Source organism: Protopterus annectens, chromosome 7.part1 (genome assembly GCF_019279795.1).
Source record: "Protopterus annectens isolate FY-2018-M chromosome 7.part1, PAN1.0, whole genome shotgun sequence".
Classification (NCBI taxonomy): domain Eukaryota; kingdom Metazoa; phylum Chordata; order Ceratodontiformes; family Protopteridae; genus Protopterus; species Protopterus annectens.
Window position 1 is genome coordinate 344,480,575 of NC_056740.1, and position 13,265 is coordinate 344,493,839.

Genomic DNA, 13,265 nt, shown 5'->3' on the forward strand with positions numbered 1-13,265 from the left:
ATGTATGTTGGCAATATGTGTGTGTGTTTGGTATGTTGTTTGTGATATTTGTGTGATTCAGAGCATATCTGTGAATTCCCAACATGGTTCCTACCATCAGTTGTGAAAGCCTTGGGATTATCCTTAGTGTCCTGTACAATTTGTATCTTCATAGGTTCATAGGTTCATACTAGGCTATCCACCCTAGGGCATTTGTTAGCCTAGCCAGAGTGTGTGTGGCTTTTGCCACCCCTTGCTATGTGAATATTATGGCCATTTATGATTTGCTTTGCTGTGCCTCTGTCTGGACATGACACAGTGAAGACCCCCAGTGTAACTCTACAATCATCCATCCACTTGGCAAGATTCCTGTTGAAGAGTGTCAGTGAGGGGCTCTGCCTAACATGGAGTGGGATTCTGGTCCAGGGTGTGGGGAGCCTCTGGATTATGTATCTGTCCCTCCAGCACATCCTATTTCATTATTTGTTGAGGTTGACAACTCTCACAGCTCCGATGGCTTTGAGTTTTCTGGGGTGGAGCATGTCCATTACTCCTGTGTTGGGCATGGCCTTGTACAACAGGCATGCAATGCCTCTGTGTAGGCAGTATGTGACTGCATTCAGCTGGGGTGTCTACAGCCAGGCAGCATATGACATATATTTGAGACCCTTTATCCTCTTGCTGAGGTACCTTTGAGGTCTTTCTAACTGCTGCAGGTGTCAGGTAAGGTACATCCCATATGAGGCATTGTACTAGATTATGGGTGTGATAAGAGAACAGTACAGGGGCACAATGACCTCTGTTGACATAGATGTGAATCCTTTCATGATACAGTGTCCAATGTAGACAGTCTTCCTAGCCACATTGGCAATGTGAGTGTCACATAACAGGTTACTGTCCACTTGTGTCCCTAGGTCCCTGATTACTCCTTCCATACATAATGGTTTACCACCTATGTGGTAATTTGTGGTACCTTGTTTGGTATTTGGTGGGACATTCATACTGTCCAGTGTCTTCAGGACGGCTGGGTGGGGTTCCTGTGTGTGACAGTGTGGTCTGTAGCATGCTACAGACTGTACAGCAGTCTTGCCTACAGTTAGTTGCACATGGATGGACTCCAATGCCTTGTGCATTGTCAGTTACCTGGATGTATGGGTGTCTGTGCTGAATATGGATACTCACCCTCCTTTTATGTTTTGTTCCAGGTTTTGGGGCCATGACACATGATATGTGGTATAACCTGGTAGTGCTGGTGTGCTGTCAGGAGGCTTGCAGCAGGTTTCTGTCACTGCACAGACATCGATGTTCTCCATACTGGGGATGGCCTTGGGAGCATGCATATTGGGGTTTACACATCTGGCATTGGTCAGCATTACCCTTATGTTTCTTTACACTTATGTTTTCTAAGGTGGTGGGTTAGTCTTTTCAGCCTTGCCTACAAAAAGCTCTATGGAGGTGGCAAAGGCCTTATCCAATATCCAGACGCCCAGGGGTAACAGGTGCAAGCCATCCCAGGAACAGCTGCATGGCTTGTCAAGCATGACATCCCAAGCAGACAGACATTGGATCCCCTTGGAATGACACCAGTAAGTGTGCCACTTGCTATGACTGATCATTCCGTGTTTGTACTGTGGCATTATTCTTGGTAAGGGTAGGATGCTGCAAACGGTGAGTGTCATACCGGCCTGGACTACATAATCAGAGAGCTCATCTATGTCTCTTTTCATGTAGTCTAGGGAGGTACATCTCAGGTCATTCACACCAGCATGGACTATGACTGCATCATATTTCTACTTGCTTTGGAGTGACCTGCATACTTCTGTTATGCGGCGTATTATGGCAGCCTACAGGCAGCTTACTGTACCCTTTCCCTTGTTCAGTCTGGTGTGTGGGACAGCAGTGTGTCTGACTATGGAGTCACCTATTACAACTGTATCAGGCATGTTGTTTCTCCTTCTGGCCAGTGACTGTTTGGCACACCAGCTTTGTGTACTATGTGTTGCATGTGCTATGTTTGGAGGTTGTTTGATTGGGTGTCTGCTTTAGAGGCCTCTGTTGGTGTGCTGTGTTTGTTTGTAATTTATGCCTCCGGGAATGTTTTTCCTGTGTTTATGTCTTTGGTTTGCAGTTGTGATAGGTCTATGAGGGACTCTGTTTGTGGTGTGTGTGGTTACCTTCTCCTCCTGACTAGTTTTGGGAGTACTGAGTTGAGGGAGCTCAGACTCCAGTTTGGATAGATGGTTGCATCTCTCACATATATTTGTATTTCTTGGGTGGAGTTGGGGGTTGTCTGTGTACTTGGGGCAGGTTTAACATTGCCTCAGGATTCACAGATTCAACTTGTTGTGGCTGGCCTTAGTGGATTGTATGTGTGGACAGATTTTATTGCCATACTACTGATCAGTGATTACTTCATTGTTTATGTTTGCTCTATCATGTAGTAGCTTCCTCATTCTCTTGCATGGTTTGGTTATGGCTGGTGTCCACCATGCCAGATGCCTGCGTGTATGGCATTGTGTCTTGCTTTAATTTAGGATTGCATAATCCAAGCATTCCTGGCAGTGTTCATGGAATGGCTGTATTACAGGTTCTGAGGTGTGGCCCATATTTTGCACCTGCACAGGACCTTTAATGGATTCCACATCAGTTTGGAGGAGTGCAAATATTGCTTTACACATGTTTTCCACTGTGGTTTTCTGGCCAGGGACTGTGGTCAGGATTTGTATATCCAGTGTGATTACTCTATGGTCTGGTTTTACCAGTGAGCAATACACTTCTCGTCTTGCCATCCAGTACCCATGTTGCTGATTATCACATCCAGTATGCTTACCCCTCTTGTGGGAGTGGTACGTTCTTCCTGGGCATTTTGGTTTATGGATTCTATGAACTTTTGTCCTACAGTGTTGGAGCTAGTATAATGCTCCCAGTCTATGTCTGGGTATTTTCAGTCACCCAATATAATGTGGTTTGGAGGACTTGATATATTCATGTATTCCAGCATAGGTCAGGTGCAGTTCCTGGTGTTGGGACAGTAGTCTGTAGCAGGCTATAAACTGGGGGGCAGTTTTAGCCACTGTTACTTGACCATGGCTAGTCCATGCTGCTTCTTGTTGTGGTACCAACATGGGGGTGTGGTTATCCTTGACAATTCTTGCTAGTCACCCTCCTTTTGTAGCTTGTTCCATGTTTTGAGGCTGTACAGCACAGTATGAGGTGTAACCTGGTAGTGTTAGGGTGCTGTTGTGAGCCTTGACTCAGTTTTCTGTTACAGCACAGATATCAACATTCTCCATACTGGGTGAGTTTAGACTGCATGCATCTTGCTGTTTCGACTTATCCCTTATCTTATTCTTATCCCTTCTGATACCTATGGAGGTAGGTTTGTGTTTTGAGCCTTACCTATTCAGGGCACACTGTGGGTAACAACAGCCTTTGCCAGTATCCATATGGCCTGCACTGATAGGTGCACGCCAGTCCTAGCAGGTGGAGCATCATGTCATGCTCAGCATGTCATCCCAGGCTGGCACACTTTGGATCCCCTTTGACTAGCTGCGATACTTCAGTCAATTATTGCACTTGATCATCTCATTGTCATATTGTGGCATGATGCTTGGTGAGGGTAGGATGTTAGTCAGGGTCTTCAGGTGTGCATATAGTACATGGTGTTACATTACTTAACACATGGCATTCATGCCTCAGGTGGTGCTGCAGGGCTGCCTCTGTCAGATGCACATATTACACTCCCTGTACATGTTTGTGAGCAGGTCATGTCATTTTAGGCATCATTGTTATTATCTGAGTGAGTCAGAGGGGGTATCATTCCCAGGGTTCCTACTGAGCCAGTGTATGTGCTATGCATTGCCTCTTTGCCAAGGCCAGGGCATACTGGGCATGCCTCCTTCTGCCTACTGGGGCAGGCTCAGGTTGTTCCTCCTCCGAGTCACGCTCTGCCTGTGATGGCCTTGGCAATGGTGGGGGGCTGTTTGGCCCGGCCCTATGCTGGTCTTGCTGCAGCTGTTTTCGCAAGATCATATTATGTAGCATAGCACATACCATGACAATTTGGGTGCATGTAGTTGGTGTGTACTGCAAGGCTCCACCAGATGTGTCCAGACACCGGAACCGTGACTTGAGCAGCCCAAACACATGCTCTATTACATTACGTGTTTGTGCGTGTGCCTCATTATGGCGTTCCTGTTCAGGTGTGTGTGCGTTTCTGATGGGTGTCTTCAGCCACGGCTCCAGTGCATAACCTGCTTCCCCCACTAGGTGTCCGTGCGGGATGTCCCCATTGGCAAATGTCTGGTACAGCTGCGTCAAATGCCAGATGTGGGAATCATGGTAGCTCCCAGGACAGCCAGCACACACATTTATTATTATGCCCTAGGCATCACACACGACCTGGCAGTTGATGGAGGGGAAGCCCATGCGGTTGATGTATGCCCTATCCCGCTCACCGGCTGGTGCTTTGATGCGTATGTGCATGCAGTCTATTGCACCCACTACCTCAGGGTATTCCGCTATTTGCTGGAAGAGACGCATATTGTTGGCCAATACCTCACGGGCAATGGAGAAATATACATGATCACCGACATGTGCTGACATGGCATCCAGGAACTGGTGCAATACCCTGGAGGCTGATGCCTGTGATATCCCCATCATATCACCAGTTGGTCTCTAGAAGGTACCTGTTGCTAGTATTCTTTGGCCAACACATGCCTTGGTTTCCACTGTGATGGGTTCCCCTCTGTTGGTTCTGTGTGTGAGGCGTGGCCTGCACAGCTCCACTATTTGCTGCAGGAGGTCTCTGTCCACTCTATAGCGCTCTACTATCTCCAGCTCATGTAACCTGTGGTAGGTGAGCCTGGGCCTGTACACTCTTCTCCGTCTCCTCACTGTGGGTTGTCTGGCACCATCTGCATTGTCACCACCCTCAGCAAGTCGCCTATGTCTCATTATGACAGCTATGGCAGCCCCTAACATTTCTGCTCTGAGTTCAGCTTTTTCAGTTTTCACTTCTAATAGCTTACTCCTGTCTTGCAGTGTCTCTTGAGAGAAACATCTTGCACTGCTGTTTGCAGATTTTTAAGTGTTGGGCTGAGCTACTCTTCTGCCTGTGTAATTGCCTGCTTCTAATTGTTTTCACCTGCTAGCTCCAGCAGTATTCCCTGCTAGCTTCCTACTAATTATGTTGCTTCCTTTTTCCTTTCTGTTTCCTCAGGGGGGAGCAGCGTGTATACCAGCAGAAACACGCTCACAGTGGCTTACACGCGCGCACACATGCTGACACAGTTCGGAATCTGCTTATTCGGGTTAAAACGCACGCACACCCGCGCAAACAGTGTTAAACAGCTACCAACAGGCTCCCACATGCTCAGTCAGCCTTACACGCGCGCACACTGTCTTACTCGCGCTTCATGGTGAGCATACGTGCACATGCACGCCCAGCAAGAAACTTTGGTGTAGGCAACAGTGTACACCTTCCATTTCTTGACTTTCTCATGCTTATCTAGTGGCACACCTCTTTCCATGATATCTGTCTGACATCTGTCATGTAACTCTGACCTCCAATGAACTGCATTTCTTTCTACCATTCCCCCCTGTGATGTCACCTATCTCCTACTCTGTTCCTCCCCCTTCTGTAACTCTTACACTACTCAGACTGTGCTCATTTGCTATGTGACAGTGGAATTCAGTATCCTAACACTCATTTGCATCAGATTGCCTACCAATGCTTAGTTACATCTCTTAGACTCAGCTTCCCCCCTTAGCAACCACTACACGGTGGCCATGTTGTTTTGGTCTGCTGGTCCCTGCATTGAAATTCCATGTATTGCATAAAACCCACATTTGTGGGTTTATAACCTTCATTTTTATGTTTTATACAGAGCAACCCATTTGCGCGGGGTTGCGCTGGGTTTAAACATCTTATATTATATTTTTAATATATTTGCATCAGGTTACCTTGCCAATGGCCACATATTTGGCCATTGGCATGCTGCCTGACACATATGCACCCTTTATTTGGAGCTGACATGGCTCCATTGCGGTTTTTGCAGAAATGTACTCAGTTGTCAACTGAGTATATTTCTGCAGCTAAAACGGCTCTTACACGGGCTGTTCTGGGCTTCCTGGATCGCTAATCATCCTCATTTGCATGCTATTTGGCTGCAAGTGAGGTGATTAGCTTATCCACGCCCACTCCGTGTAAGAGACGTTTTAGCTTGTCTCTTACACGGACTTTGGGCTGTTCCTGGATCACGAAGGCTGCATGGAGTCTTACACTACTCTTAGACTCCGTGCAAGCCTTCGTGAATCCTGCCCACTATAAAATACAATTTAACACACATTACAGATTTTTACACAATTCTGGATTTAAACTTTTAGACTACTGAGCCTATAAAACACAGTAAGGTCTTATCTCTCTTTGCCACAGAAACATCTTTGCAGCAGGAATGAAAATCATTGTACATATAAGCAAGTCCCATTTCCACCACAGTATTATAAAGACATATAACACTTGTACTCTTCTCAGTTATTTGTACAAGTTGCTTACAAATTTAGTGGAATGAATTATTACACAACCATTTATGAGTATTGTCTGCACCAGTGCAGTTGTGTCTTCTCTTTATATTGTGTTCATACTTCTCTTATGTGTGATGTACTTTCACACGTGCAGTCTACAGGGCATTTTGTATCATTGTCCTTAAAATGTATGATAATATTACATGACAGTAAAATACAGGTTTCATTAAAGGAAGGAGATTTGGGTTATTAGTGCACAAAAGCTGAGACATATGCACTGTTCACTTCCATTTTAAAGCTTGCTACAATTCTACAGTTTGTAAGTGTATCCTGGCTGACAAACCCACTGCAGGTAGGGAGTCTGAAATGTTGTGTATTCCTTCTCCCTCCCACTAATCATACACATTTGCAATACATTAGCAACAAACACTGAAGTAGTGACTACAATATGTTTACATCTGCTACACAAAGCCAAAAGTTTGGGATTTAACAATTCTAATGAGTTCACACATCATCTGCATCTTCACCATGCTCAGAGGCCTGAATCTATACCATAAGAAGGTAACTGTAAAGCTAGGTAACTTGAAAGTGAGGTGACTTGTGTATTTGTACCACACAGAAGATTGGTATTCGTTTTGATTTATCTGCACAGAAGGCTTCTGATGTTGCTAAGATATACTTGTATTTTTAAAGTACATGCTAAATTTGTTAACATGTTATACAGAAAACCTTAATATATTTTTAATAGGAGATAAAACTGTAATCTGTATGCACTTCTTATAGATCACTCCTGGGACAGGGACTTTTGGCATGCATTGACTTTCACAGCTAGACAGCCTTATTAACTGCCATTACATTTGGTATTGTTAAAACTGGTTAACTTACTGTCTTTTATCTTATTCCATGGAAATGTAAAGTGCTTATATTGTCAGTGACACAAGGGTGTTATGCTTCTAAGATGGCCTATAGACACTGTCAGGGGAGTGCTTAGCACAGTGACAGGTGGCTAGAAATCATATACAATTGATTTTTGTGTTGTGAATGTGTACACATTTTGTGACGTGTGTAAAGCATTTATAATAAGTGCATTATGTGTTGTTCCTTGGAGTGTATGAACTATCATTTTCCCATTGTTTTGGGGATGGGGAAGCCAACTACTATTTGTGTGTTGCCATAGCAGAAGTTGTGTATCAAGAGTTTTGTTCTTGCAATTTTGTAGTCTTCCTGGCATTTCTGTGGTAAGCAATACAGTACTCCATTGATATTCCTTGTTTTGGACTAAACATTGGTTTGTGTGTGAGTGTGATATTTTACAAATACAATGACCTTATATCACACATCTTATACTTAGTTACATCAGCATGTAACAGTATGCAAGGACTTGCCATTCTTTTGTGTTCTTAGACATTTATTGCCATATTCCATGTTCAACAGTTAATTTGATAGTCAAGCAGTTACAAGTGTTTTACTTTGGGGCTGTGTCTGTGTGATGCTAGCAGTTCACAGCCATTACATGGGTAAGTAATGGTTATGAGTGTTGCCTGGCATCAATGTTACTGTATGCAGGTTTTAACCCTTAGGTGGTGAACATGTGTAATATCCCGTTGCCTCTTGGTCAAGACAAGGGCATATTGTGCATGCCTACATCTGCCTAAACCCACATAAGCTGGTGATTCCCCCTCTAGCTCCTCACCTGTGTGTGGCTGTGGTGACCTTGCCAGTGGTGGTGGGATGTATTCCCCTTTCTTTTGGTGTTCCTACTGCAGCTGTTTTCTCAGAATAATATTGTGAAGGACGGCACAGATAGTGAACATTTCAGCACAGGTACAAGGATTTTACTGCAGGGCTCCCCCGATGTATCTAAGCATTGGAACCATGACTTCAGCAGCCCAAACACACACTCTATGATATTTCTTGTTTGAGCCTGTGCTCATTGTAGTGATCTTGTGCAGGTGGGTGTGCATTTCTGATGGTTGCCAACAGCCAACTGCTCCAAAGCATACCTTATATACATATCACCCCTGGAAAACCTGTGATAGAAATGGGAGTTGTGCCAGATATGAGTCACAGTAATTGCCAGGGTTGCCAGCACACACATTCAGAATGATTCCCTTAGCATTACACATGACCTGGCAGTTAATGGAGTGGAAGCCCTTTCTATTTATGTACACCATTCCCTGTTCCCAGGTGGTGCTTTGATTTCAATGTGCATGCATTCTTTGACACCTAGGACTTCAGGAAAGTGTGCTACAGGGTAGAAATCCTGCACAGTTGCTGCTCTGTCTTAGGGTGTATGGAGAAACTGTATGTAATCACTGGCATGTTGTAGCATAGCATTCAAGAATTGATGTAAGATCTTGGAGGATGATGTCTGTAACACCCCCAACATAGCCCCTGAGGGCCTCTGAAAGGTTCCTGTAGCTAAATGTCTAAGTGCCACACATGCCTTAGTCTCCACCGGTATTGGTTCCTCTTGGTTTGCCTTTGCTCTCAGTTGTGGACAAAAGAGGTTGCAGAGTTTCTGTAGTATGTTTCTATCCACCCTGTAGCACCCTACAATTTCCACATCATGCAGACCATAGAAAGTTAAATGGAGTATAAACACCCAACGGTCACAACCACATACAAGCTAGTCACAGTGTAATGGAATAAAATAAATTCCAAACAACTCAGCACTTTCACATTTACATATTTGTAGGCTTCTTCAGAGTTGTTTGAATTAAACACAAACCTTCATTTTAATACCTTCCTCTAGTGTTATAATGAACCAATCAGCATACCTAGTGTAACTGGTTACATTTCAAGAATTTTCTAATTATTAAAGTTACAGTGGAGATGTTTAAATGACAAAAGTATGTTTATGTGCAACCATAAAAACAACATTCACCTGAAAAATAAAATAGAATAAAATATTCTAACCTAGTTTCTCTGTTTTTATGACTTCTTCAGAGAAATGTAGATGTTAAAAATATTTTTCACAACAAATAAAGGCTTAAAATGTGTTGTTAGCCAATTTCTTTGAATACATATCTGAACATTCAAACCTGATTTGCTGTCTGTTTTAAAATTGGTAATAGTGTAATACTCTCATTGAGCCCTGGCAAAACAGTGGAATTCAACCTAATTTGCCATTTCAACTCCCTCACTTCTACTTCTAATCTACTGTCACCACCCTTTTCATCATTTGGAACTTTGTCAGTCACAAAAAAGATACATTTCTTGAAGTTGACACATTTTATACTATGTATAAATAAAGCATTGTGTGAGTCTTTATTTTTAATTGCCCTGAGATGCTTACTAAATCTATCTTTAACTCTACGTACAGTTTTTCCAACGTAGAAAGATGCACAAGATGTGCACGTAGCTAGATAGTCTAACTTAGCTGTATTACAATTACATCTACCAGGGCATTTGATGGAATATCTATAATTACCCACAGACACATAAAGGCCATCATTGATAAATCTACAATATTTGCAAGTACCACATTTTATCATACATGATTTATATCCCCCTGTTGTGTTGGATTTGGGGTAACTTTCTAAAACATTTTTAATGTTTTTATCCCTACTGTATACTATTCGGGGTTTTTTACCCAATAATTCTTTTGTTTCCTTTTCTAAACAAATCTCCCAACACCTCTTGACAACTGAACAAATGTTAAATGATTGAGCATTGTACTGTAGAACAATAGATTAGAAGTAGAAGTGAGGGAGTTGAAATGGAAAATTAGGTTGAATGCCACTGTTTTGCCAGGGCTCAATGAGAGTATTACACTATTACCCATTTTAAAACAGATAACAAATCAGGTTTGAATGTTCAGATACGTATTCAAAGAAATTGGCTAACAACACATTTTAAGCCTTTATTTGGTCTGAAAAACATTTTTAATATCTACATTTCTCTGAAGAAGTCATCAAAACATAGAGATACTAGGTTAGAATATTTTATTCTATTTTATTTTCAGGTGAATGTTGTTTTTATGGTTGTACATAAACATACTTTTGTCATGAATTTAAACATCTCCACTGTAACTTTACTAAGTAGAAAGTTCTTGAAATGTAACCAATTACACTAGGTATGCTGACTGGTTCGTTACAACACTAGCGGAAGGTATTTAAATGAAGATTTGTGTTTAATTCACACAACTCTGAAGAAGCCTACAAATATGTAAAGGCGAAAGCGCTTAGTTGTTTGGACTTTATTTTATTCCATTAAACTGTGACTGTTTTTTATTTTTTTATATCTACATGTTTTGGATTACTTTTGCCTACTGGCACAGTAGTTCTATTACCATTCTCCTTCTTGGATGAGGTCTATTAGCAGTAGCAGCAGCATAGACTTGGGCTTGTTGCACATACACATATATAAGAGCAACAGCAGCCCCTAACATTGTTTCTGTGTACAGAAGTTTCAGTGGCTGTAGTCCAATAGATTTTGGAATTCACAGGAAAAACATATACTGAGTCTACATGACTGCTTTAAAGCTTGTTGAATAGCTGTTCCATCTTGGATTGGTTAATTAGCATATAGTTCAGCTGCTTATACTGTAATTAGCATGTCACAATGTTTACTGTGTCTGTACAGCTCTACACATCATGTAGGCTTTATTGAATCCAGCCTATGTCTTTTGTGCCATCTATTAACCTGTGAAATCATGGTATTTCACTGTTCTAGACATCACTTACTAGAAACCCGTAAAACAGCACAAAATTGGTCTACAACATCAAAAGTCTTAAGTCAAGACAATTTCAGAACAAGAGTATATCAGTTTAAACATGCCACTGTCAGCAAGTGACCACAGCTGTATAAGTACCTGTTGAGTAATACTGATGGAGATTTCAAGTAAATACATTCATTTTGCTAAATGTATCATGTGTATGTTACAATCTTTTGCAAGAGGTATCTTTGAAGAATGACATCAGCATTTCTAAATGTGTGGAGGATGAGACATTTGATCATGTGTTTATTATACCTTACTACTAAAGTTGCATGCTAAATTGCTACCAACCTAAAGGCAGATAAAATGTAGCTGGACTTCATGCCACTATATGCCCTCTTTAGGGGGTGGGGAATGAATGAATGATAAAACTTTAATGTAATTCCAGTTTGTCATCTTAAGTAATTAATTCTCTCACATATGAAAAAACATGCAACTGCAATCACTTCTATTCCCTGCCAGAAAGCTTACCCTTCCCAGAATGCCTTTATCCATACGTTGCCTGAAACCAAGCTATATGGTTAGAAGTACCAAATACAGAGGGTATGTTATGAAAAATGACTGCGGAGAAAGGATTCTCAGTTTCAATGGAAAAAAATAAAAATTCAGAGTGTATATTATAGAAGACAATATGGCTAAAGAAAAACTTTGAAGGAAAATAATAAACTATTTAATACACTTACAAACATTTTTAAGGAAAGAATGACTTTATATTTTAGACTGCGGCAGTTATTTTTTCTAATCAATGAATAATTTAACCAGGGTCTAGCAGTCCAATGTGAAGGAGGACACTCAACAGCATGTTTCTTTTTTTCTTTATCATTTTTGACCCCATGGGTGCCAAACATCAAACACTACTCTATCGGGATAAGCCCATCCAACCCCCCCATCTCCACGAGACATGCACTGAGTACCATACAGGGGTGAGTTCCACCCCATGGAAGCCATCATTTAAGCAACCATAGGGTTGCTTGTGCCCTTACCAGTATCCTGACAACTGAGGGCATTAGTACTAATCCCTAACCCCCTACGCTGGTGGTGATATGCACACATGCATCAACACAGGGACTTCCTATACCTCATTATACCTTCACATGCATATGTCTTCACATGTGAGGACATGGAGTATTGCATATGGCTTGGCAAGCCACAAAGCCTATCCTTCCTGAATCAGCATACTGCTTTCTATGGTCCATTCTTCTGCCCTAACACTGTAATGGCACTGATATTGTCAGGGAACCATCACACCCTTGTCCAAAGACTAGGGAGATATACCTCTTATTTCCCATTCTCTCCTGCCCTTTTTCCAGTCCCTGACCCATTAATTGAACTTGCGTCTGCTGGGATATGATCTTATTCTTTGGCACAGAGCAGGCTAATAACATCAGTTCTGATCATGTTGAGTTCACCTATATATGTGGTGAGTGTTATTCTATCTTGGTGTTACAAAATGGTCATCAATTGCAAAGGCTTTAACTGGCATAAATATCCAAAAATGTTATTAAATTATCATTCCATGAAAGAATGCAGTATTATATAGGAAATCTTCAAAAATACTACAAAGAATATAAAAACAATGCAAACTTAACAGAAACAGAAGTGGTTTGTATAGAATTGTGGTAAACCAGGTTCTGCAACTCTGCAGCTGGCAGGATAGCAATCTAATTATAAATGATTTTAAAAACGTTAAAAAACATACCATTCGTGACTGATTAATGACATCTCTCACACTGCGAAGCATTACATCTTCCACCTGCACCAGCCACTTCTCAACAGCACCTCGAGCTTCTGAAGTAGAAATTAGCTGAATAAGTTCAACCTGTTCACCCTCACTGCTGTACATTGCTTTGATATCCATGTTTGGAAGGAACTCCAGTTTTGCAATGCCTTCAAAGCATTTCTTCAAGTGAGGCTGCACTCTTAGTGGATCCTTGGTCTCAGACAGGATTTCAAGCATCTCATCATTAGACAGGAAAAAGAAGCTAAAGCAGTAAGGAGAAATGTGTTAAATGTGGGGTCCTGCAGCTTATATATGCCATCT

General features: G+C 41.9%; 1 protein-coding gene across 1 annotated transcript in view; it reads right to left on the reverse strand.

Annotated features, from left to right (window-relative positions):
• Positions 1 to 13,265, reverse strand: part of DNAH12 (dynein axonemal heavy chain 12) — a 4,520,724-nt gene that overhangs the window by 2,884,702 nt on the left and 1,622,757 nt on the right. The window contains exon 19 of the mRNA XM_044078497.1: positions 12,924 to 13,206. Coding sequence (XP_043934432.1) covers positions 12,924 to 13,206 — 283 coding nt within the window. The remainder of the gene's footprint in view (positions 1 to 12,923; positions 13,207 to 13,265) is intronic.